Genomic DNA, 26,143 nt, shown 5'->3' with positions numbered 1-26,143 from the left:
CTCCCGGTCCGGCCAGGGTCTCCTATGCTCCGCAGACCCCGTGGGCCTCCCATCCATAACCACGCTCCTCCCTCCGCCGCTCCCACAGGCGAATACTTTCCAGGCAGTGCTGGCTTCGGGGGCCAACGCCTCTTACGTTCTTCTGCTTTATGGCGACATCCAGTGGACGACAGGCATGGCCAGCGGAGGGGCCCCCAGCAGTGGCCTGGGAGGCACCCCAGCACAGGTGGAGGCCAAGGGATGGAGTAGGGGGGCCTGGGTCCTCCGAAAGGCATTCGCCCCCCAACCAAAGGCTTCCAGAGGGGTGATGGCCTTTAGGGGGGAAGCATGCAGTCCCCACTCATTCCCTCCCCGGGCTCTCTTCCCCCAGGCTGGTATCAACAGTGGCACCGCCCAGGACTATTTCAACATCCCGGGTTCTAGGACTCCTGCCATCATCCGTGTAGCCTCCACCAGCAACATGGGGATGCCAGGGCTGTGGGCTTTCCGAACAGACGAGTTCTCGGTCCCTGGTGGCTGCATCTACAAGGGTGAGCCGCCATGGACCCCCCTCCCCCGGCCCGACCCTAAGATCCCCCCGGAGCCCCACTCTTCTCAGGGCTTTCCCCAAGGCTGGTCCCCCAGCTGTGCCGCGCCTCATGCCACTCGCTTTCCTCAGCCCAATTCCTGCCCATGGGTGCCACCTTCTGGAACAGCAGTAGCTGCGGACACCGGTGCCAATGCCTGACTGACCAGAGAGTTCAGTGTTGGCCCGAACCGTGCCTGGCGGAGCAGCGGTGCCGCACCTCCTACCCCTTTGCCTACTGCCAAGCCCAGCGGGGCCCCTCTTGCCAGCTGGGGCCTGATGGGCACCTACGGACGTTCTCTGGCCGTCTGCTCCGCCTCCGCTCCTGTGCGTACATCCTGGCTCAGGCCCCTGGCAACAGGACTGGCTTCCAAGTCAAGGTGGAGAGTCGGGGGACAGGCCAGGCGCCGGGGTTCCAGCTGAGGCTCCTGGCTCACGGCCAGGAGGTCGTGGTACCGAATGGCACCGTGGGTCACGTGCTGGTAAGTCGGGGGGGGGGGGAGAAAAGGGAGGGAAACCGGGAAAAGCTCAATCGCAAGTGGCTGCGTGTCCTCTTGATGGGAGGCGTGAAGAGCTGGTGGGTAATCAGCCAGGGACCCGGGGAGGCTACTGAGGTCCCCCCAATTCTCTAATCCCATGATGCCAAGACGCTGCTATTCATCACAGCATTAAAATGATGCTAGCTCATATGTCCTTGAGATCCGCGGCACAGTCCATACAACTGTGAATTCCTCTTCAAGTTTACAAAGTGTGGCAGCTGGATGGCTCAGGGGATGGAGGGCCAGGCGTAGAGACGGGAGGTCCTGGGTTCAAATCTGGATTCAGAGCGGGGTGACCCTGGGCAAGTCACATGACCCCCATGGCCTAGCCCTGACCACTCTTCTGCCTTGGAGCCAATACGCAGCATTAATTCTAAGAGGAAGGTGAGGATGTTTTTAAAAAGGGGGGTTAAAAAACATGGTCCTTGAGACAGGATAAGCAGCCAGGCCATACACAGAGCCGTGGCGATGAGACACTCCTCTGCCCCGTCCGGGAGGGCAGGAGACGCTCGAGGACCGTTAGGTCCCCCGGAGAGCCGTGGATCCGACCAGACGAGATGAAGCCGAGGACGGGTCTCGGACGTGGGTTCGCAAAGCCTGGATGGGACGAGGATTTGCCTGGAAGAGCTCTGGGGGAGGCGAGGAGGGGAACGAATGTGATTTGGGGCTAAATGGATGGAGGTCCAGGTTCTGGGAAGAGTGGGGTCCCCATCGGGGGCTCTCTGTTTAGCGGGGGTCCCCAGACTCTGATCGGCCGGAGCGAATTCGGAGGAGGGGTTGGGGGGTGAAGGGCGGGGGAGGTGGGGGTGCTTACCCTGGAGAAGAGGAGCCTCAAGATATTTTACAGTTAGCGTGTTGGAAGGGTTTGGCTGCTTGGGTTTGATCCAGACGTCATACCAGGAGCCCCGGACAGACGTTGCGGAGGCAAACGTATAAAATAGTCATAATGATGATGCTTTCGGGTTTGGAAAGCATTGTACAAAGATTATCTTGTCTGAGCCCTGCGGTGCTGGGAGTATTCCTTTTACAGATGAGGAAACTGAGGCAGATGGAGCTTAGGCTTAAGGCCCTTCCTCATTGGCCAGAAGTTGATAGGGAGTGAGTTCCCCTTCCTTGGAGCTATCCAAGTCATGGCTGGAGGGCCTCTTGTGGAGTCTGTGAGGGTAGGAGTTCCTTTCAGTGATGAGCTGGAGGAGAGGGACTCCTAAGTCCCTTCGAACTAACATTCTGTGGTCCTCTCATGAAGAGGGGCCTGCTTGGGGGAGTAAGCGGGCAAAGGGGGGCGGGGGGGAGAGAGGGGGAGCTGGAGGCTAGTCTCTGGCTGGGACTCAGACTCAGCCAAGAGAGCTGCCGGCTCCTTTGTGCCTCAGTGTATCAAGAGGGACTTTGGGGTCCTTCCGATGTGCTTGGTGCCATCTCCTCCATCGGCGCTGCTCTCTGGCTCCCTTTGCCGCTGGGTCCCCAGCCCATCCTCTGCCCCCAGGTAAATGGCCTCCGGCTCCCGATGCCCGTTCAGCTTCTGCAGGGGAGCCTCAGGGCCCACGCCGGGGCTTCTGTGGCCTACCTCACCACCGACTTTGGCCTGGAGCTGTGGATGCAGGAGGAGCACGTGGAGCTGGCTGTGCCGGCCAGCCTGGGGAGCGCCACCCGGGGCCTCTGCGGGGCCGAAGCCCTGACCCCCTCGGGGGCCCTGCAGCGGGAGCCCACTCTTTTGGTTTCCAGCTGGCAAGCGGCCGGGCCGTGCGGACGCGAACCCCCACGCTGCCCCCCAGACCGGGTGGGCTTGTACACGGGCCGTGAGGCTTGCGGCTTCCTCGAGGCCTCTCCGGGGCCCTTCGCGGCCTGTGCGCAGGTCCTGTCCCCCAGGCCTTTTGTCCAAAGCTGTGCCGAGGAGCTGTGCACGGCCGAGGGAGCCCCCCGCGTCCTCTGCCGGGCCCTGGCTGCTTACGCTCGGAGCTGTCAGGCTGCCAACCTCACCGTGGGCACCTGGAGGAGCCAAGCCTTCTGTGGTGAGGAATACTGTTGGGTGGGGGGAGTCGGGGGGCCAATCCTCGTCCCCCTTCCCTGAGCGGCTCCTTCGGAAAGCCGGCTTCCATTCCTGCCTCCGAAACCCAGCCCTGTGCGCCCGAGGTCCAGCCACTGGCCCCAGGGTACTAGGGTGGACGGCGACTTGGAGAAAGGTCTGGGGGTTTGGGCAGGGGGAGGTGACTGGCAGCCAGGAACTCCGATGGGATTCGGGGCTCCATTCTGAGGTCCTCTGTCCCCATCAGAGCCTTTGGGGGGCCCCGGCTGAGGGAAGGGCCTGGATGCGGGCTAGACCCGGAGCCTCAGTAGCAGCTTCCATTGCTCTCCCGTATGAGGATGGCCCCCGGGTCTCCGGCTCCCTCTCTCTCCCCTGGTCTGCTGGGCCTCCAGCCCGACGCCTCTCTCTCCCCTCCGACCCCCAGCCCCCTCCTGCCCAGAGAACAGCCACTACGAGGCCTGCACCAGCCCCTGCGGGGCCAGCTGCGCGGATTCCTTGGCTCCGCTCTTCTGCAAGGGGCCGTGCCGGGAGGGATGCGCCTGCGACGCCGGGCACCTGCTCAGCGCCGGGGCCTGCGTCCCCCAGGCTCGCTGCGGCTGCTCTCTGCAGGGCCGCTACGTCCCCCTGGGGGCCCACGTGCTCCGGGCCGGCTGCGGGCAGAGATGCGCCTGCGAGGGCCCAGGGCAGCCCGTGCGCTGCTCCCCGCACGCTTGCCAGGCCGGAGACGAGTGCAAGATGCAGGACGGGGCGTGGGGCTGCCTCCGGGGGGGCGACGGCAGCCTCTGGGTGTCGGGCGACCCTCATTACCGGACCTTCGACGGCGTGGCCTTCACGGCCCGGGGCGCGTGCCGCTACACGCTGACCCGGAGCTGCAGGGCCCGGCCGTGGCCCCCCGCCTTTGCCGTGCACATACACAACGAGCACCTCAGCTCCATCGCCGGGGCCTGGACCAGGCACGTGGAGGTGGACATGTACGGCCTGAAGATCGTGATGGCGGCCAAAGTCCCGGGCAAGGTCCAGGTGAGAGTGGGTCAGCCTGCCCCGAGCGCAGAGCCCGCGGGATTCCCCAGCATCCCCTGCGGAGCTCCCCTGCCAGGCGGGACAGAGTGCCGAGGCCCCACAAGCCCGCCCGCTCCACATGGACTTCCCCTTGGGTCTTCCAGTCAATACTGCGCCGTGTTCTGGGGCTTAGTAAGGGCGGGACTGGGGGCGAGTGGCTGGCCCAGGGTCACCGCGCTCCTCCACCGAGTCTTCTGCCCCCTTGAGATGGCCCTCCAGCCCGGCCTCTCCTGTGCCCCAGGTGAACGGGCTCTGGAGGAATCTCCCGCTGTACCTGGCCCACAATCTCGTTCACGCCTACTTCAGCGGCTCGGCCGCGGTGCTGCACACGGACGCCCTCGTCCTGGTCTCCTACGACTGGCAACACTCCGTGTCTGTCACGGTGCCCGAGGCCTACGCGGGCTCCTTGTGCGGCCTGGGCGGGAACTTCAACGGCAACCCCAGAGACGACTTCCGAGGCCCCAACGGCACGGTCCTTGGGGACGCGCACGCCTTCATCGACAGCTGGAGGGACCCGGGCTCCCCCGTGCACTGCTCCGCCGTGGGCCCGGCGCCCCGCTGCGCCCCCGAGAGGAGGGCCCTCTACGGGTCCCAGACGTTCTGCGGCCTGCTTGGGCTTCCAAATGGGCCCTTTCGTGCCTGCAGCACGGAGGACGATGTCCAGATTCACGTGGAGAACTGCGTCCACGACGTGTGCGCCGCGACGCCCCTGTGTGACGTGCTGCGCAGCTACGCCCAGCAGTGCCAGCTCCTCAAGCGCTCTCTCGGGCCCTGGAGGCATCTGGCCGGCTGCGGTGAGTGAGGCCCTCCTGGGGCCTCTCCTCCTTCCCAGAGGCCCCTCCGCTTTCCCCAGGGCTCTCCCCAGGTCCTCCTCTCCACCCCACCCCCACCCCCCTCGAGTGACTGCTAAGCAAAGCAGAAGAGACCCAAAAGCCGATCACATCCCGTCCTTGTGGGCTGCATTTTCCCAAGTGCTCTCACTCACATGGGCTGATGAATTCATTAAAACGCCCGAGGAGGGGAGGAAAGGAAATCCCCAAAGAGAAGTCCTCCCAGCCTGGTTTAAAGCAGAGAGTTAGCCTGCCAGAAATCTGCAGAGCCAGGCCCAGAGGCCCAGGGTTCAAATGGCCTCGCACCCTTCCTAGCTGAGTGACCCTGGACAAGTCACTAACCCCCAATGCCTAGCCCTTACTGCTCTTCAGCCGGATGAATGAATGGATACCGGAAAATCTTGCTTTACGCAATAGCAGCTCCTTGGGGCCATGCTTCCACCCAAGGCCACATTCTAGAACAAAAGGGCACTCCTGGGAGCTCGAAGAAATCCACTTAGAACAAACCAAGGGAAGGCCCGCTCTACAGGCAGAAGAGTAACTGGAGGTGTCGGAAAGGCTAGAATTCTAAACAGGCTCATTCGGAAGTTGGGGTTTAGAGAAATTCCTGAGTGAATCCATGATGAGTTTTTCAAGATAAGCTGTAGGATATTTCTAAATCCCCAAGATTCATTGTCTGAGAAAATTGGAAGGATATAATGAACTTCTCATTTTACAGATAAACAAACTAGTGTCCAGGGCATTGAGGTAGCTAAGTGGATAGAGCACTCTGCCTGGAGTCAGGAGGACCTGGGTTCAAATTCAACCTCAAATGCTTCCTAGCTGTGTGACCCTGGGCAAGTCACTTAACCCCAACTGCCTAGCCTTTGGTGTTCTGTATTAGAATTGATACTAAAGACAGAAGACAAGAATAGAGAGAGAGAGAGAGAGAGAGAGAGAGAGGGAGAGAAAGACAGAGAGACACGGGGGGGGGGGGAGAGAAGAGAGAGAGAGGGAGAAAGAAAGAGATAGAGAGAGAGGGAGGGAGGGAGGGAAAGACAGAGAGACACAGAGAGAGTCAGGGAGGGAGGGAGAGAGAGAGAGAGACAGAGAGAGACAGAAAGAGAGAGAGAGAGAGAGAGGGAGGGAGAGACAGAGACAGAGACAGAGAGAGAGAAGGAGAGAGAGAGAGAGAGAGGGAGGGAGGGAGAAAGAGGGGGAGAGAGAGAGAAAGACAGAGAGAGAGAGAGAGGCAGAGAGAGAGAGAAGGAGGGAGAGACAGAGAGAGAGAGACAGAGAGAGAGAGACAGAGAGAGAGAGAAGGAGGGAGGGAAAGACAGAGAGACAGAGAGAGACAGGGAGGGAGGGAGAGAGAGGGAGAAAGAGAGAGAGAGAAAGAAAGAAAGAAAGAAAGACAGAGAGATAGACAGAGGGGGGAGACAGAGAGACAGACATAGAGAGAGGGAGAGGGAGAGAGAGAGGCAGAGAGAGAAAGACAGAGAGAGAGAGAGAGAGAGAGAGAGAGACAGAGAGAGAGAGACAGGGAGGGAGGGAGAGGGAAAGAGAGAGGGAGAAAGAGAGAGAGAAGAGAGAGAGAGAGAAGGAGGGAGGGAGAGACAGAGAGAGAGACAGAGAGAGACAGAAAGAGACAGAGAGAGACAGAGAGAGACAGAGAGAAAGGAAGAGAGAGAGGGAGACAGAGACAGAGACAGAGAGATAGAGAAAGGAAGAGAGACAGAGAGAAAGGGAGAGAGAGAGAGAAAGAGAGAGAAGGAGAGAGAGAGAGAGGAGGGAGGGAGAGACAGAGAGAGACAGAGAGAGAGACAGAGAGAGACAGACAGACAGACAGACAGAGAGAGAGGGAGAGAGAGAGGGAGAGAGAGACAGAGACAGAGAGATAGAGAAAGGAAGAGAGACAGAGAGAAAGGGAGAGAGAGAGAGAAAGAGAGAGAAGGAGAGAGAGAGAGAGAGGAGGGAGGGAGAGACAGAGAGAGAGAGAGAGAGAGAGAGAGAGACAGAGACAGAGACAGAGAGAGACAGAGAGAGAGAGAGACAGAGACAGAGACAGAGAGAGACAGAGACAGAGACAGAGAGAGAGAGAAAACTAGGATCCAGAAAATCATTAGGGACTTTCTCAGTCCCCCTTAATGCTAGTGCCTTCCCTCTGGCATTACCACCAATTTACTCTGCATATATCTTATTTCTGCTTAGTTGTTTTCTTTTTGTTTTTTAAAACTCTTACCTTTCATCTCAGAATCAATAATGCGTATTGGTTTCAAGACAGAAGAGTGGTAAGGGCTAGGCCATGGAGGTTAAGTGACTTGCCCAGGTTCACGTAGCTAGGAAGTGTCTGAGGACAGATTTGAACCCAGGGCCTCTGGTCTCTAGGCAGAGTGCATAGTTTTTACATATCTCCCCTCCATCAGACTGTGAGTCTATCCTTGAGGGCAGGGACTGTCTTTTACCCTTTAAAAAAAAATTCCTAGAGTCTAGCCCACCGAAGGGCACATAGTAGGTGCTTAATCAATGTTGGTTGAGCAGGGCTGATTTTTGAACCCAGATCTTCTGCCTCCAAGTCTAGTGTTCTTTTAATGATAAGCACTGTGTCATTTCCCCCAACTTTCCCTCAATGCCTCCCCTGGATCTTGGGGAAGTCTGACCCCAGGAGCATTTTCGTGTTCTAATGTCTACTAACGTGTCTTTCAGTGATGACCTGTCCCCGCCACAGCCACTATGAGCTCTGTGGCTCCTCTTGCCCCAACTCCTGTGCTGAGCCTAATCTGACTGCCAGCTGCCAGACCCCGTGCCAAGAGGGCTGCCAGTGTGACCAGGGCTTTGTGCTGAGTGGCACCGACTGTGTGCTTCCAGCCCAGTGTGGCTGCACCTCGGGTGGCAGATACTACCTGGCTGGAGAGACCTTCTGGGAAGGGGAGGCCTGCCAGCGTTTCTGCCGCTGCGATGCCTCCACCCAAGCTGTGCGCTGCTCCCACTCCTCTTGTGGGCCCGGGCAGAGATGCGGGACTCGGAAGGGCATCTTTGGCTGCCACCCGCTTGTCCCCCGCACCTGCCAGATAGTAGGACAATCACAGTACGTGGCCTTTGACGGGACGACCTATGCCTTCCCGGGCGCCTGCAGATACGTCTTCTCCGAGTCGTGCGCTTCCCTGGAGTCCCTGCCCTCCTTCAGGGTGGAAGTCAAGAAGGAGAGCGCCTTAAGTACCCCCACATCTGTGATCTCGGAGGTGTTTGTCTCAGTCAACGGGACCCAGATCCATCTGCACAGAAAAAGCCCAGGCTTGGTTGAGGTAAGTCCACGTATAAGCATCCTCCATGGACTTAGACTGGCCACTCTCTGCTTTCATTATCGCAGTCCCCTGGCTTGCGTTCTTTTCCCACAGGTGGATGGAGAGACCCTGCGTCTCCCACTGAGCCTCAATGCTGGCGGCATCCTCTTGTATCCAGACGGATTCTTCTTGACCCTGTGGACAGATTTTGGATTGATGCTCAGTTCCGACCTGGCCTACAGCCTCTTCCTCTCTCTGCCCCCTCGCTTTGAGGGCAACACCTGTGGACTCTGCGGAAACTTCAGCTGGAATCCCAAGGAGGAGCCCCGGTTCGGAAAGAGCTCCCCGAAGGCTTCCAAGTGGAACAGCAAAGACTGTGAACATCCTTGCGCTCATGGCGGCTGCCCAGCCTGCCAGGACCACAAGGCACTTATTCAGGGAAAGGCCCAGTGCTGGATCCTGCAGGACCCCAAGGGACCCTTCGCTGCCTGCCACGAAGAGATCGACCCAGAACCTTATGTGGGCAGCTGTATAGAGGACGTGTGCCGGTCCAAGGGCAGCCGCACCGTCCTCTGCCTCTCCGTCCAGACGTACACTGCAGCCTGCCAGAGAGCCAACATCACCGTGGGCCGCTGGAGGAACGGCTCCTTCTGTGGTGAGTCTCTCCTGACCTTGCACCATCTTGTTCATCCCCGGTATATTGCATCAGGGCTGCCTGAAGCGGTCCAAGCAGTTTCCAGGGAGATTGCCCCAGTCGCTGTTTAAAGGGTCAGAGCTTTGCTTTTTGGCTTTCCAGCCCTGAAAACACGTGAGAAGAGCCAGCGCTGATGTTCTTGGTTCTGAGTCTTGTCCAATCGTGCCAGAATTGGGGTCCCACTCGCTCACCCAATCAGTTTTTACCGCCACCCTTACTAGGTGGAAATCTCTGTTCTACATCAGGCACTACAAGGAAAAGGAAAAGACGAGCAGCCTCGCTGGGGCTCGGGCTCAGCGTTCTGTGAAGCTGAGCCTTCCTTGGGTGATCTAAGGAGCTCTAACTAGAGAATATCTCACACACACACACACACACACACGCACACACACACACACACACAGAGGGTGGTTCCTCTCTCCAGAGGTATAGACGGAAAGGCTACCTCTCCTTGCCCAGGAGAAACTCTTCTCTGTGCTTCTTCAGAGCAACCAAAGGGCCTTTGTGCAGTCCAGTCAGATCAGCAGGACATCAATGCTGAGGAAATTCAGAATCCTTATGGAAGTGCCCCAGGAAGTCTCTCTCTATTTTTTTTAAACCTTTACTGTCTGTCTTAGCATTAATACCAAATATGAGTTCCATGGCATGAGAGTGGTAAGGGCTAGGCAATTGGGGTGAAGTGACTTGCCCAGGGTCACACAGTTAGGAAGTATCTGGGGCTAGATTTGAACCCAAGACTTTCCATCTCTAGGGCTGGCTCTCTATCCACTGAACCACCTAGCTGCTCCCCCCCAGGAAGGCTTTGAAAGATAGAAAAGGTGAAAGGAGAAGATCCTTCTACCTGGAAGAGAGGGAATACATTATTTAAGCTCATCCCTTGAACAAGTGGAGGGGAAAAGGCAGACAGGAAGGACGCAATTGTATTATGGACAGCCTTGAATCACAGTTGAGAAGTTTGGACATGATCTGAGGGGCAATAGTGAGCCACCCCACACATTGAGCTGGGGGATGCCATGGCTAAAATGGAATTTTAGGAAGATTAGCCTGGCAGTGTGCACGATGGACTACCGTAGGCTGGGGCTGTAAGTCAATAAATTGCCTCTGCGATGGACCAGTTGGGGTCCCTCACCTTCATGCTGTTTTCCCCCTTCCCAGCCTTTGCCTGTCCAACACACAGCAACTATCACCTCTGCCGAGACCCACACAAGGTCCAGTTCTGTGCCAAGATTTCTCTGCCGACTCCTGGCAGCCCAGTGTGCTCTGAGGGCTGTTCCTGTCTTGATGGTTACCTGTGGAATGGGGATAGGTGTGTTCTCCCGAATCAGTGTGGCTGCGAGCATGAAGGACGCTACTACAAGGTAAGTATGGAATCCAGAGAAGGGCATAATACCCAGATTGACAGAAGGGGTGGGAGAGAGAGGTGGCGTGATATGCTATATATATGATATGATAGATATCAATTTAATATTATAGGATCAATGATAGTGATGTAGCTAACATACAATATGAATTAGATGCATAATGAAGAGGGAACAAAAATATACATTTTAGGTGTGCAAAAGATATTAAAAGATCAATATTTTTTCGTATATAATTTTTTCAACCTTAAAAATAGCCAAAAGCTCACTTTTAAGACCAGCTGCCTTTGTTCATAAAAAGAAAAAAAGAAAAATGTAAATACTCCCTGGCTTGGGAGCTAGGAGACTCAGTGGCTTGAGAGTCTTGCCTAGAAACAGGAGGTCCTGGGTTCAAAGCTGACCTCATAGACTTCTTAGCTGTGTGATCCTGGGCAAGTCACTTAACCTTCATTGCCTAGCCCTTACCACTTTTCTGCCTTGGAACCAATACATTATATTTATTCTAACACAGAAAGTAAGGGTTTATAGAAGGAGGAGGAGGAGGAGAAGGAGGAGGAGGAAGAGAAGGAGGAGAAGGAAAAGAAGAGCTTGCATTTATTTAGCACCTGAAGATTTGCAAAGCACTTTACAGATATTCTCTCTTTTGATCCCCACAACAATCCTGGAAAGTATTATCATTCCCATTTTACAGATGAGGAAAGGGAGACACAGAGATGAAGTGATTTGTCCAGGATCACAGCTAAGTGAGGGTCTGAGGCAGAATTAAAACAAATTCATATTTGACTCCATTGTGCCACCTGCTGGTCCCTAGTTCTGTTGTAGTTCTAGTTCTGCTTCTTATTCTTCATGGGACCTTAGGAAAGTTACCCAACTTCATGGGATTTCATTTATCATCTGTAAAATGAAGGGGTAAGACTAGGTAACACCTAAGGAGCCTTCCAGATCCATTCTCAGGCTCATCCCTACCAGAAATCTGACCACTGCTCCTGCCCTTCTGCCTTGCCACTCCCAGTGGCTGGAGTTAGCACCAACGTTTACCTACCAAAGGAATCTCTCCGATGGGGGCCCAAGAGGCAGGTTGAGGGAGGCCATAGTTGTCCACACAGGTTCAGGCTGTCTCATAGCATTCCAGTTCTGCTTCTGAAAATGTATCTAAAAAACCCTTTTTGAGTCTCTCTCCATTTTCCGGGTAGATGGCTTTCAACAGAATGTCTTCCCTGGGTTTTCCCCCGTGGCATAAATGTTTATTTGTCCCAATGTTTTATTCCACCATCGAGGGACATCAAGATACCTAATAATCATGTTCACGTCTCTGTTATTTGCCCCCTTCCTGACTTTAGGGATATTGTAGGTTTTTTCTTTTTAGGCTAATGAATCTTCTTTTTAAGTTTGCTCTTGGTCAGCCAGATCTCAGGCTACAACTATACCTTGATTCAAACTGGATCTTTAGACCAGTACGCTTCCTATTCGGGCATCTTTCAGTCTCTATGCCATGTCTCTAGAAAGAAGCCCACTGCCAGCCTCCCCCAGCCAGGAGGGACCAAGAACTGCTGACAGCATCTTTCCCTAGCCCAATCTACATTCACCTCCTCTTCTACCCCTCTGCTAGGTTGGAGAGTTGGTCTGGCTTTCTCATTGTACCCATCGATGCAGCTGTGATGCTCCTGGGCAATTCCAGTGTGCTCCAGCCCAGTGTCCTGAAGGGGAGTTTTGTGCCCTGCAGGCTGGGCGGCTGAGGTGTCAGACCCCCATGGGCACCTGCACAGCCACTGGGGATCCTCACTACTTCACATTTGATGGAGAGGTTGCTCACTTCCAAGGCACCTGTGCCTATCGATTGACCCACACGTGTAATGAGACCTCTTCTCCTGGGGGACTTTCCTTCCAAGTGGAGGCCACCAACAGAAACTTCCATAGCCGTAAAGTTTCCTTCGTGACCCATGTGGAGGTGCGGCTCAGTAACAAAGATTTCAGGGCCCGTGTGGTCTTCGATCGAGGCCAGCCAGTCAAGGTAAGCAGGGGCTAGAAGAGGAGAAAACTGATGGGAAGAGGCTCCCCTTTGTCAGGGGGACTAACCCTAACCCCACCAATATGGCCAGTCTTAATCCTCATCCTGCTGCTAGCTCCCATCCTCCTACCAGGTTGGTTGGGTCCATCCCCAGATATATTTCGATTTCTAATCGACTCTATCCTTCATTTAACTTTTAAGGCTCCCAGAGTTAGACTTTTCTGTTTGGCCCCAGAGGGCAGAACTGGGCAAAAGAGGTAAAATTGCAGGGAGACAAGTTTTAGTCAAATATAAGGGAAATTTTCCTAATGATCAGACTAGGCTGCATTTGGAGAAGCTGGGCCCTGTCCTACCTGGGGAATTCAAGCATAGGCTTGATACCCACTTACTTGGGCTTTCATAGAAGGGCCTCTTGCCCAGCTATTGGCTAAGCCAGATGGTCTCGGGCTCTTTCCAATTCTGAGATCCCTGTGATTTCAGAGTAGACAAAAATGAGGCTGGAAACTCAGCTCTTCAAGATCTCGATAAACAGGCTCACAACTAGTCCAGAAGTGATTTCTAGCTGGCTGCAGAATGTTTTGTAGGATTTAATTTTCTTATTACCTTCAGGAAGACAGACACCTACAAATTAATCCTGAACCTGACAAATTCACAGCTTGGAGGCTGAAGGTGACCTAGCTAGATATGTGCTGGTCACGGGGGATAAGAAGCAGTCTACCTGAAAATGGAAATATTCCTCAGATAATCTATTATAAACACTATTCTTATTGTTTGGAGCTAACAGGAATATAGTAGGAACCTGTGGAGAGCAGGGAGGCAAGGGGGAGGAACTGAGATGGCCTGACCTAGAGAAAAGGGTGACGAGGCCTCCCCTCTCTAGGGGAGAACATGGGGACAGAAATACTTAAAAGCTGCCACAGATTGGATTTAGCCAATCAGATACAGAAGGCAGATTTCCCAGTACAGAAGGTACTTCCTCCTTTCCAGCATCAGATGAAGAGTCCTATTCAGAAGGGTTGAAGATATGCTACCCCAAGGAGCCCAATCCTTAGACTCGGTCTATCTCTCCTTTACCAGGTGAATGGGCACACAGTCAACCTGCCAATACAGCTGGGGAGCCAGGCATGGATGTGGAAGGAACATGGCCTGTTGATGCTCAAAGTAGGAAACGAATTGGAAGTCCGGTACAATGGACGAAACACCCTGTTTGTGAGAGTGGGTCGAGTATACAGGGGCCATCTGTGCGGCATGTGTGGCAACTTCAATGGTGACAAGAAAGACGACAAGCTCCTCCCTAGTGGGAGAACAGCTTCCAATGATTCTGACTTTGGAAATGCCTGGAAGGCGGATGGCAGCCCAGATGGGTGAGACCCTGCCCATCACACCTGTCCGCTCCTGTTTTCCTTTGAAGACAGAGGCATTGCTCCAGGCGGCCGAGAGCTGAGGGAAACCCTTATAGGCAGAAGTTTTCTTACTGTGTAACTGGCAGGTACTCGGTACAGGGGGCAAGGGGGCAGGCTGGCCTCAGGGACTAGAGGCCTTGGCCCATGGTAGGCATTCAGTAAATATTTGCTCAATCAATAAATGTCTTCTTCACCAACTTCACTGGCTCAAACAAAAGCATCTCAGAATTCAAAATAGATCAGGCTGTTACTAGGTGCTAGACAAAGGAACTGGAAAATGTGTGCCAGAGAAGCCCTGGTCCACGAGTTTACAATCTAGTTCCAGATTCCACCCATGGGCCAACCATATGGGACTGTGTCATCCGGACCCGTAAATATTTATTATAGGTTGGTCAAGAGGGAGAGGAATGGCTAGGAAAAAGTTCCCTGGAAGAAAAGAGGGGTATTTCAGTATTCAGAGAAGGGACAGGAGGGCACTCCAGAGGTGAGCTAAAGCGTCAGGGGCCCTTGGGAGGGGGACTAGGGAAAGGCTCGATTTGGACAGAGCCGAGTGAGTAAATGTGGCATGTCCCTGCTTTGCAGCTGCCGGAAAGACATCCGTGGAGCAGAATCCTGTCGTGACAGGCACAGGGTGGACCAGCTCTGTGCTGTTCTCTCCAACCGCTCAGGACCCTTTGCTGAATGCCACTGGCATGAGAATCCTGACCCCCATGTCCAGACCTGTGTGTATGACCTGTGCCAATATGGAATGGGCAATCAAATGCTGTGTGCTGCCCTGGAGGCCTATGCTGAGCTCTGTGCCCTGCATAGGGTGAGCCTGCCTGATTGGAGAAAAAGCCTAGGATGCAGTAAGGATCATTGCCCACCTTCCCAAGCACCCCCCAAAAGAAACAAAGTACTCCCAGTCTTACTGTTTCCCCCAATTTTAGCTCTAACTCTTCCTTTTGTTTCACAATTAATCAAATTCATTCCTTTCCTTTTTTCTTTTTAAATAAAAACCTTTACCTTCCATCTTAGAATCATTACAAATTATTGGTTCTAAGGCAGAAGAGTGCTAAGGGTTAAGCAAAGTGACTTGCCCAGGGTCACACAGCTAGGAAGTAAGTACCTGAGGTCAGATTGGAACCCAGGCCCACCCATCTCTGGTCCTGGTTCTCTATTCACTAAGGCACCTAGCTATCCCCTTTTCTTTTTCTTTTAAGCCTCAGCCTGTCTCTGCTCACTCTAAGTCACTTTGGCAAAACTGGTCTAAGAGCCAACGTCCCTACAGTTCAAACTTTAAATGATGTGGCTCCCGAACCCAGCCCCAACCTTACTGCCAACTTATGGTGCTGACCTCCAGCTCCCATGTCCAGCCCTCACTGTATCTCTAATCTCAACCCTCCCTCCCTTATGTCTCTGACCTGAGCCTGTGTGCAGCGGGCTTACAGATGAACCCAGTATTCCTGCTCCCTTCTTGGGGTGGGAAAATCGGGAGGCAAGAGGAGATGGGAAACTGTCCCTCACCCCAATTATGTCTTTACCCTTCCTCTCTTCCCCTTAGATGTTTCTTGCCCAGCCAATAGCTATTATGACTTCTGTGGTACCCCCTGCCAAGTCACCTGTGCCAACCTCAATACCAGCATCACGTGTACCCGTCCATGCATAGCAGGCTGTTTTTGCCAGGACGGATATGTTCTAGAGAATGAAGTCTGCATCCCCCGGAATAGTTGTGGATGTTCTCTGAATGGACAATACTACCCCTTGAAGACTGAGTTTCTCATAGACTCATGCAGGCAGAAGTGCACGTGTCCGGGTCCAGGACTGACCATGGAGTGCCACCCCCATGCCTGTGGGTACAGAAAAGTGTGCCGTCTACTTAAAGGGGTGTGGGGCTGCCACCCTATGAAGTTTGCGACCATGTGGCTCTACGGGGACCCCCACCTCCACACTTTTGATGGGGCTGCTTTCAGTTTCCGGGGAGCCTGTCACGTTGCCCTGGTCCAAACCTGTGGCTCCCACTCCACTCCCTTTGCCATATGGCTAAAGGCTGAGCATCAGTTCTCCACTGTGGCCTCATGGGCCAAGCAGGTTGATGTGGATATAGGAGGAGAGAGGTTCTCCCTTCTGGCTGGACAACACGAGACGATCCAGGTAAGAGTCTTCTGAAGTTTCAGCATGAGAAACACAGTCTCTCTTGACCACAAAAATAATGAGAGCAGTAGCATCGATAATCCTCAAATCACCTATTGGTAGCAAGTTAATTAAAACACCAATTGCAGGCTGACCTCCTAAAGGATGATGGGATAACACTATCACAGTCATCCACGGCCAGTGGTCCTTCCTGGGTGGCTTACCTTCTTGGATCATAGATTGGATCAGATCTTGGATCTGGATTGCCCATTTGGTCGAAGGAGGGAATTCAGACTTTTTAGTATCGGATTCAGGAATTATTGTTGGGTTTTTTTTTTGGTCATTTCAGACTCTTTGTGAACCCATTTAGGGTTTTCTTGAACCATTTCCTGGTTCATTTTACAGATGAGGAAACTAAGGCAAACAGAGTTACAAAGCCAGGGGTTAATATTACCTTCTGTCTTATCCAAGACAGAAGAGTGGCAAGGGCTAGGCAATTGGGACATAGGTGACTTGCCCAGGGTTACATGGCCAGAAAGTGTCTGATTCTAAATTTGAACTCAAGTCTTCCTAACTCCAGGCTCAGCACTCTGTCCACTGTACCACCTAATTGTCCTTGGAGCAAGGAAGAAGAATGGAGGAAAAGGGGTTGGGGCACTCATCAGCGACAAATAATCAATTCACATGCAGATATTACTATAATACCATCAACAACTCTAGAGCTCACAGACTCTATGTAGCTTGCAACTATAGTTTATAATATTATCGGTAGCATTAGAGTTTACAGAGCACTTTCTCCAAAACAGTGCTGCAGGGACAGATGGGCTAGATGTTATCCCATTCTACAGATGGGTAAACTAAGGCTCAGAGAGTCAAAATTTCTTGCCTAGAGTCACATGGAGAGAAACTAGAATCCAGGTCTTCCCACCCAAGACTTAACACCCTTCTGGGTCACCAGAGCTGTCCCTATCTATGTAGGACTGTTTGCAGTTGACTAGAGATGGAAGGGAGAAGAGAAGTAATTACTGGGGCTGAAGGTGGCAGGGTTCAGGAAGCTGAGCCCACAGCTAGGTGGGAGGGAAGGGAAACCTGGGCCCTCTCCCCACCTATAGATGAGTTGCCAGGATGGGGAGCAGCGGCCAGAGATGGCTGATGTGAGTCAGAGACTTTGGTATAGCAGAGAATGAAGCAGAAGGAAGGGAACAGCCTTACTTTTCCTGGGTAAAGGGACCACCAGCCAGCTATGGCTTGAGCCTTTGGATACTCTCCCAAGTTAAGGCCATCTGGGCCTTTTAAAGATATAGCCTGGGAGGGACAGCTAGGTGGCTCAGTAGACAGAGTGGAAAGCCTGGACATGAAAGGTCCAGGGTTCAGATCTAGCCTCAGATACCTCCTAGCTATGGCAAGTCACTTAATCCTAATTTGCCTAGAGTTTCCTGCTCTTTTGCCTTAGAACCAATACTCAGTATCAATTCTAAGACAGAAGGTGGTATAAGTTTTAAGGAGGAAAAAAGATATAGCCTACTTGTCTGACCTTCCCTGGCCCCTGTGAATCTTAAAAACTACTCAGACTGTACTTTAGAAGATTTGATTTAGCTATTTCCTTATTGTAACAATGGAGATACTTGGTCTAACAGGATCAGGAATATCTTGGGAACTTTACATTACTCCACCCTAATTAGACATACTTTAGGGGAAGATAAAGTTGTAAACTCCTGATTGAACAATGAAGGTACTTAACTCATACCTTATAGTGAAGCTAGAACTTTAAGCTAAGTCTATTTTTAGATCTAATACAAAAAGGTGTTAAGTACCTGTAAAGGTTAAATTAATCACAAAAAGGTCAAGTAACTTACAAAAGGTAAGCTTAACAAAGAAGTGTGAAGTACCTCAGAAGATATAATCTAACCAGAGAAGGTGAAAACTAGAGTGGTGAGAACTAAGAATGGGCAGTCCTGGAAAAAATCGTCTACTGTGATTGGTAGACGTGAAAATTTAGGGGAGGTGACATAAGAGAAACTTCTCTTTAAAAGAAGGCTAAAAGTCAGTTCAAGAGATGATTCTGAACTCAGTTCAGGAGATTGAGTTCAGTGGAGGACTGGAACCCAGCTTGGAGATGGTCTCGTGGTGAGTGATAAGACTGACACCCTTACCCTTAGGCTCAGGGAGGCCACTTTGTCCAAGGCCTTTAGCCACTGCCTGGCTCAGCCTGAGCCAGAGCAGTTTAAATTAATTACTCTCTCTCTCTCTCTCTCTCTCTCTCTCTCTCTCTCTCTCTCTCTCTCTCTCTCTCTCTCTCTCTCCTTCTTCTCAATTCCTTCTCTCTATATTAATTAAAACTCTCCATAATTCCCAGCTGACTTGGGTATTTTATTATTTGGGAATCATCCCTGGTGACCAAATTATTTAGATTTAAGTCAAAACACTAAAATTATCCTTACACCCCTGAGACTATTCTTCCTTGATGTCTGAACCCTAGCAACTTTCTTCTGCCATTGACTAACTAGACTCTCGCTTTGGGATTCATTCCCTGGTTTTCTTCTATCACCTCTCCATATACTCCTGACCATGACTTTAAATTTTTTTTTAAGGCCTTTTCCTTCTGTCTTAGAAAGGATACAAGTAGAGCTTCCAAGACAAAAGAGTAATAAGGGCTAGGCAAATGGGGTTAAATGACTTGCTCAGGGTCACACAGCCAGGAAAGGTCTGAAGCCGCATTTGAACCCAGGACCTCCCATCTCCAGGCCTGCTGCATTATCCACTGAGTCATCCAGCTGCCCCATGACTTTCATTTCTAAGGCTTACTTACAAGAGAAATGGGAACATGCAATTTGAGAAATAATGCCCAAGTCACACAAGCCAATAAGAATGTATTAAAAGCTACTATGTGCCAGAACTGGGCACTAGAGACTCAGTAAAGGAACAGTGCCTAGTGCCAGACGAGGGTGGCAAGGTTAAACTTGCTGCTATGTGGCTGCTTTCACAGATTATCCCACCATCTTCTCGGGGCCTGGATCAGCCAGATCTCTGGATGACACAAAACGAATCTTCCTGACCAGACTGCTCACTCCCAGTGAGACTTTGGGACCTACCCTTGTTGGCCAACTGAGTAGAGTTGATCTACCCATTTGATAATCCCAGGCCTCTGTACTGCTCAGAATTTTTTTAGCGTTCCTCCCATGTTACTCTTGAATCATTTGATACCTAACTATGGCTATCACCGCCTATGGAAAGCAAGAAAATCCCAGGACCATCATGCTCAGGTCACCTTAGTCCAACCCAGCAGTGACCCTGAGCCATTGGCAAAGTTTGCAAGAGAGAACCCCTTTCCTATTCGATATCGCTACCCATAAAGGCAAGGAGATATTTGGCATGAGCCAAAGGTTGGGGGAGCACATGGTCTTGGAGATACTGGGAAGAGGGCAAGGGAAGGCAGGAAACAAAAGGGGAAATTGCCCTGGGGACAGAAAAGACAGGGGGAGCCAGGGCATGAAGGCAGGAGCGACAGGCTCTATCTGGAAGTGAATTCCCTTTCCTGCCATCCCTTTATCCCTGATTGTCGTCAGCTCCAATTCTAGAAGGATGAAGAAAGAGAGATAGTTGGGAATCAGGGCAGAAGATTCTGGCTAACCAGGATGAAAGCACAGCCTGAAGTGGGTCTGTGATTCTCATGAATGTATTCCCTGCAGGTGAATGGATCTCAGACGAATCTGCCTCTGGTGCTGCCTGGTGGGAAACTCCATGCCTTTTCGAGTCCTTCTGGGGTTGTGCTCCAGTTTCACTTTGGCCTCTCTGTTGCCTTTGATGAGTTTCGCTCCCTGTGGGTATCCGTTCCTGAGACTTATGCTGGTGCCCTCTGTGGTTTGGGTGGGGATTTCAATGGGAATCCCACGGATGACTTCCGGGGCCCTGATGGAACACTGATCCCTGATACGGACACATTTGCCAACAGCTGGAGGGACCCGGGATTTACTAATCACTGCTCTGTGCTGGGCTCCACTCTGCAGTGCCCACCAGAGAAAGAAGCCCAATACAGGTCCCAGACTTCCTGTGGCCTGCTTAAAGCCCAGGATGGGCCATTCTCTGCGTGTCACAAGGGGCCTGATGCCCAGATCCACATAGAGAACTGCATTCATGATGTCTGTGCCAGCAATGGTTCCCTGGAGATCCTATGTGATGTGCTGGGAAGCTATGCCCAGCAGTGCCAGAGAAGTGGGCTCTCGATCCAGCCCTGGAGGCATCTGGTGGGATGTGGTGAGTGACCATTCCTGGAAAAGATCCTTGGTTGCCTTCTCTCTAGAATGTCTTCCTTGACTCCATGACACCCGATGCTCCCAGAAGGGAAGAAGCCTATCCTTCTCTTTAGACCAGGGGATAGCCTGAGGTCAGAAGGCCTGGCAGGTTTCCAGGTGTGGAAGCGATCTTTCTCATCGAATCGAGCGTCCCTTGGCCTGCTTCTTCTGTGCGCTCTCCAGGGCTCAGGGTGGTGTTTTAGACTCAAGGGGTCTCCATCAGTGATGTTGGCATTCCTCAGCACAGAGGTGGGAATGATCCACACAGCTCATCACACAGTCACCACGTCCAGAACATCAACAATATGCCTACTGTGGTGGCCCCTAGGACCTCCCCAAACCTTCCCTCCATTCCAGGTCCATCGAAGCTCCAAATGCTCCGTCCTCTCCCTACATCTTCCCCTGCCTGTGTCTCCCGTGCTGGGAAAGTAGCTTTTACCCAATCCTGCTTTACTGCCTTCTAAACTCTCCCCTGACCTGTCTTTCAGTGATGACCTGTCCCCGCCACAGCCACTATGAGCTCTGTGGCTCCTCTTGCCCCAACTCCTGTGCTGAGCCTAATCTGACTGCCAGCTGCCAGACCCCGTGCCAAGAGGGCTGCCAGTGTGACCGGGGCTTTGTGCTGAGTGGCACCGACTGTGTGCTTCCAGCCCAGTGTGGCTGCACCTCGGGTGGCAGATACTACCTGGCTGGAGAGACCTTCTGGGAAGGGGAGGCCTGCCAGCGTTTCTGCCGCTGCGATGCCTCCACCCAAGCTGTGCGCTGCTCCCACTCCTCTTGTGGGCCCGGGCAGAGATGCGGGACTCGGAAGGGCATCTTTGGCTGCCACCCGCTTGTCCCCCGCACCTGCCAGATAGTAGGACAATCACAGTACATGGCCTTTGACGGGACGACCTATGCCTTCCCGGGCGCCTGCAGATACGTCTTCTCTGAGTCGTGCGCTTCCCTGGAGTCCCTGCCCTCCTTCAGGGTGGAAGTCAAGAAGGAGAGCGCCTTAAGTACCCCCACATCTGTGATCTCGGAGGTGTTTGTCTCAGTCAACGGGACCCAGATCCATCTTCAGAAAGGAAATCCAGGGCTAGTTCAGGTAAATTCATCTTGGCAGGAAAGCCCTTTTCCCAAGTGGCCCGGAGTGACGCCCACTGGTCAGGGACAGCAGGACACTGATTGGAACCTTGACGTATGACCTCGGGGGAGAGGGGTCCCCGGCTCCCATCCTAGTCTGCCCTTCAGGGGAAGAGCTCGCTGCCAGCAGCCAGGGCTCTATTCAGTGATCAGAAGCATTGGGATGAGCTCTCTGCATCGCCCTCTTGCATAAAACACTTCTCTTTAGCCAGACTCATATTGATGGGGCTTAAGAAACCCAGAGGCGTGCCCACTTCTTATCACATTATGTACATACATACATACATCTTGTATATGCTGAATACCGACAAGGTCACTCACTGCCTGGGCACTGTTGTCTGTTATTTCATCCTTCCTGGTCCAGCTTCCCCTGGCCATCCGCAGCCCTTCTCTTGCTTGCCGCGCTTAGGGAATGCTAAATGGCTCTCCTCTCAGGCAGACAGGGGCAACTGGCAGAGGGACTTGCTGCCACTGTGTTCTCCAAACGTCCGCGTCACTGCCTTACCAAGATACGCCATAGTGCAGAGCTCACGGGCAGGGGCAGCTGGCATCCTGCTCCCCGTGACTTTCCACCTTGCCCCTGTATTCCGCAGCCCTTCCTTCCCAGCCAGGAAGAGGCGGAGCAGGTGGGGAGAGGACGTCCTTCTCAAGCTGTGTCCTCTCCATCCTCTCAGGTTAATGGGGCTGCTTTCACCCTGCCACTGAGCCTCAATATGGGCGACGTTCTCCTGTACCAGGATGGGTTCCACTTAACGCTGCAGACAGACTTTGGGCTGATGCTCACTTCTGACCTGGCCTACAGCCTCTTCCTTACCCTGTCCCCAAATTACCTGGGTCACACTTGTGGGCTCTGCGGGAACTTCAATGGGGATGCTCATGATGACTTCTGGCCCTTTCGAGGTTCCCACACGGGGAACCCAGCGACTTACTCTGCCTCTAAATGGAAGCCCGACGCTGATTGTAAAGACAGTTGTGCCGGCAGCTGTCCAGCATGCATGGCACCGGAACGGCTGGTGCCAGCCAAGGCCCAGTGCTGGATCCTCCAGGACCCCCGGGGGCCCTTCTCCTCCTGTCACATGGAGGTTGACCCAGAGCCCTTTGCCTCTGCCTGTGCCAATGACCTCTGCCTCTCCACGGGGAACAACCGTGTCTTGTGCCTTTCCATCCAGACTTATGCTGCTGCCTGTCAGCGAGCAAACGTCACCATCAGAGCCTGGAGGAGCTCCTCCTTCTGTGGTGAGTAGGCAGGACCCAGGGCCTTCCTTATTATACCTTTGGGGTTTTAGGTCTGTTTGCCCAAAATCACGGCCGTGCCAGAGAACAGAGATCATGGCCAGTAGTCAGATGTTTCCCTCCTCTCCATCGAAAGGATATCCAGGGTTGGAACTGATATCATGCTTTAAGGCTTACAAAACACCATTATAAGGGGGCAGCAAGGTGGCCTAATGGAGAGAGAGCCAGGCCTCGAGAAGGGAGGTTCTGGGTTCAAATCTGGCCTCAGACACTTCTTAGCTATGAGACCCTGGGCAAGTCATTCAAACTCAACTGCTGAGCCTTTTCTGAGAACTGATCCTGAGCCAGAAGGTAAGGGTTTTTTTTTAAAAGGGTCTCCCCCGGGGCTACAGCAGTAGTGGACACTGCAGGCAGCTCCTCTTCTCTCTTTTCTTCTCTCCACAGCTCCCCGATGTCCCCACCACAGCCACTACGAACTCTGTGCCTGCCCTCGCCACCGCTCATGCCCTGGCTCTGAGCTTAAATGCGGGCTCCTGTGTGCTGAGGGCTGCGTCTGTGATGATGGGCACCTGCCCCAGGGTAACGGCTGCATCCCAGCCCCAGAGCATGGCTGTGGCCACCAAGGTCGGCATTGCCTCGTGAGTCTCTGGGAAAGGAGCAGCCCAGCACCCCCAAACTGGGCTGCCTCATGCACCAGAACTATTAAACACAGATCAGAGCTTCAGAGCTAAACACAGGCTCGGTCCATCTCCATTTTAAAGAGAGGAAGACTGAGGCTAAGAGGTGAAGTCTCTCTCTGCAGGTCACAAAAGTGGCTAAGTAACAGGGCTGGCGTTCCAGCAAGGGCCCTGTGACCCCACCCTACCACACTTCTCCCCAGTCTCTAGGCTGTCTAGCAGGGCATTCATACTCAGAATCCAAGCAGCCAGGCCTTGCCACCCTCAAAAGTCTTTATTATGCACCACCCGGTGCCCCTGGCTGTTTGCCAGGCAGGCCTGACTGACTCCCGTCTCTGTCCTCTCTGAATAGGCTCCGGGTAGAGGCCGGCTCTTTCCTTAACCCCAGATGCCACCGCAGAACTAGCCAGACAAGTTCTCCTGTCCTCCCTTAGCCCCAGCCCTCAACAGGCCAGGACCTCCTTGCTTGGGGGGAACCATCTGTCTGGAGGAGAAGCCTCGAAACAGGGCTCTCATTGAGTTATCTCTTACAACCAACCACTATGAAGGCAAGCAGGGCTGGTCCTCCTTACCCCATCTGACCCATGAGGACCAAGCTCAGAGAAAGGTCCATCATCTGTCTAGCTTGAGAGCAACAGAGCCAAACCTGGCATCACATCGTCTGCGCCCCCTCCTGCACCGTTTGCTCCTTCCCTTTGGGCTGCCACTTCCCTTTCTTCCTATAGGAGCTGAGCCCCGGGGATGCTGCTGAGCTGCTGTGGAGACCTCGGAGTAGCCATATCTGTCTATGGAGGAACCGCACAGACCAGATCTGAACCCAGTCCATCCAGAGCTCAGAAAATGGGAACCTGACAGCATCCTCCACCCAGCATCCCCCAACCAAACCTCTCCTACAATTCAACTGAGTCATGCTGGAAACCTGAGCCCAAGCATCTTCCCAGGCCAGACATCTGGCCATCACCCAAAGGCTAAGAGGGAAGAGCTGTTGGTTAGATAGCTCTTTTGGCTCCCAAAGGCTTGGGGGGGTGGGGAATCGGAGAATAAAAGCAACAGCAGACGCTCACAAGCTGTCTTTGGCTGCTTTCACTCCAGAACCAAGACTCAACTCCTGGGACTCTGCAAGTTTTCGAAGTGGGGAAGGTGGGAGGCAGGGAGAAACAAGAGTCCAAGCGGCTACAGTCATCAATGCGCCATCTTTTGGGGGTTCTCTCACTCTTACCCGTCACCAGATTCTTTCATCTCTTCAATAGATATTCCTTCCACCCAGACCTGTGTCTGATTGTGCTGTGGGGGAGGCAATAGGAAGGTCCCTGATCCATGGGGGAATCACAGATGAAACGCTGGACAGCGAGCACTAGAAGTGCTCCTTCAAGACATTCAGATTGAGGGACGTACATAGAAGGCAGTGCTCTATGGTCCTAGGGCTGTGTCAGTCCCTAGAGACTAGGAAAAGTCCGAGCTAGGTCCCGGAGAATGGCTCCGGTCAACATTCTCTGTGCATTACTGCATTGTCAGCCAAGAGTGGGGAAACCGTGGCAAAGAAGGGAAGGCTCCAGCCTACCTGGGGCGAAGGGGCGATGGGGCGAGGCGTCCTTGCATGGGCTGCTCTGTCCATGCTGTTGTTTGGTTATTTTGCAGGTGAGGAAAGTGAGACCCAGAGAGATCAGTATGATGAGTAGGGGAACCTCTGGAGGCCTGTGGAGGAGAGCTTCAAAGGGCTCTCTCTTGAGCTGATGCCCAACCTTCACGAAGGCAGGCAGCACAGGTCCTCGTTATCCTCATCCGACAGAGGATGGCCTAAAGCTCAGAGAATTTGTCCAGCTTGTGCCAAGTATAAAGAACCACTGGATTAGAATGGATGAGAGATTGCCAGTTCTTTTTATTATTAACGAGCTCTTTTCAGTTACATCAGATTCTTTGTGACCCCATTCAGTGTTTTCGTGGCAAAGATACTCGGGAGGTTTGCCATTTCCTTCCCCACTTCATTTTACAGATGAGGAAACTGAGACAAACGGAAGTGACTTGTCCAGGGTCACCAGCTAGTAAGTGTCTGAGGCCAGATTTGAACTCAGGAAGAGGAGTCTTCCTGACTCGAGATCCTGCACTCTAGCAGATACTAAATAAATGTTTATCCATTTCAACTGGCCTGGTCTGGGAGGCAGTCAAGATAAGTCTGGTCACACATTTCTGGGGTTTGCCCAGTAGAGGGCAATGCTGTGCCATGCCCAGGCTACCTTGGTGTCCCCTTGGAGTGGCTGGTAAAAGGAGGCTGTTAGGGGACTTTCCAGGGAAACTGGGAACTTCACGCCCTGAGGAAAGAAGTTGCCATGCTTAGGCTTCTCAGGCTTGCATCTTCTTCCAGTGCATTTTCTACAGGCATCAGCTCTCACCCCATGTCTCTTTCCAGGTTAATTGCTCAGACTGCACCCTTCCCCTAGAACCCCAGGAATAATGGGGCTGAAGGGCAAGATGGGGCTCACAGCCTGGATCTGACTCAGAGGAATTGAGAAATGCCTGCCACATCCAGACAGCAGATGGCTCTAGGGAGTTTCCCTTTCCTCTCTCCTTCTCTCCTCCCCTCTGCTGGGAAGTAAAAGAGCCCGCTTCTTCCCTGAGCCATTTTCCTAAGCATTTACCTCCTTGACTCTACTGTAAGATGATTTCCTCCTTCAGCTTTCTCCATGACTCTCTTTACCTTCTAAGAGGTACCCAGAGCCTCCCTCAGCCCAGGACCTCCTCATGCCCATCCCCTTGTTTGGCCTGTGGTCCCCTTGGCACCACCCCAGGAAAACGAGTGGGGGCACTCAAGCTCCAGATGGTGACCAGAGCAGGAACAGAAGCATCTCCTTTGCCAGCCCCTGCCCCCTCCCTATGACCCCAATCCTCTGCCAGCCACTCAATAGCCCCTTGTTCCCAGTCCAGCCCCCAAACAAAGCTCTCTCTGTGGGGAAGGAGCAGCTTGGGG

At 53.1% G+C, this 26,143-nt stretch overlaps 1 protein-coding gene across 4 annotated transcripts; it reads left to right on the top strand.

Annotated features, from left to right (window-relative positions):
- On the top strand, window positions 1-24,241 carry LOC103100475 (IgGFc-binding protein-like). Of its 4 annotated transcripts, none has more exons than XM_056825281.1 (16): window positions 1-530; window positions 659-1,047; window positions 2,588-3,113; window positions 3,552-4,147; window positions 4,428-4,980; window positions 7,702-8,300; window positions 8,394-8,934; window positions 10,126-10,328; window positions 11,938-12,339; window positions 13,414-13,700; window positions 14,322-14,587; window positions 15,283-15,872; window positions 19,541-20,105; window positions 20,632-21,230; window positions 21,943-22,504; window positions 22,946-24,241. In XM_056825281.1, the coding sequence occupies exons 1-16, from the start codon at window positions 176-178 to the stop codon at window positions 23,230-23,232; spliced, it is 7,320 nt and encodes a 2,439-aa protein (XP_056681259.1). In that variant the 5' UTR covers window positions 1-175; the 3' UTR covers window positions 23,233-24,241. The 4 variants fall into 4 exon arrangements, with proteins under 4 accessions (XP_056681259.1, XP_056681258.1, XP_056681257.1 ...); XM_056825280.1 differs by having other exon boundaries at window positions 7,702-8,934; window positions 22,946-23,125; window positions 23,904-24,241; XM_056825279.1 differs by having other exon boundaries at window positions 7,702-8,934; window positions 22,946-23,139; window positions 23,904-24,241.
- The last annotated feature ends 1,902 nt before the right edge of the window (window positions 24,242-26,143 follow it).

The sequence above is a fragment of the Monodelphis domestica genome, chromosome 4 (assembly GCF_027887165.1).
Source record: "Monodelphis domestica isolate mMonDom1 chromosome 4, mMonDom1.pri, whole genome shotgun sequence".
In the NCBI taxonomy this organism is placed as follows: Eukaryota; Metazoa; Chordata; class Mammalia; order Didelphimorphia; family Didelphidae; genus Monodelphis; species Monodelphis domestica.
Note: the sequence above shows the minus strand (reverse complement) of the source record. Positions and strands in the feature narration are given on the sequence as shown.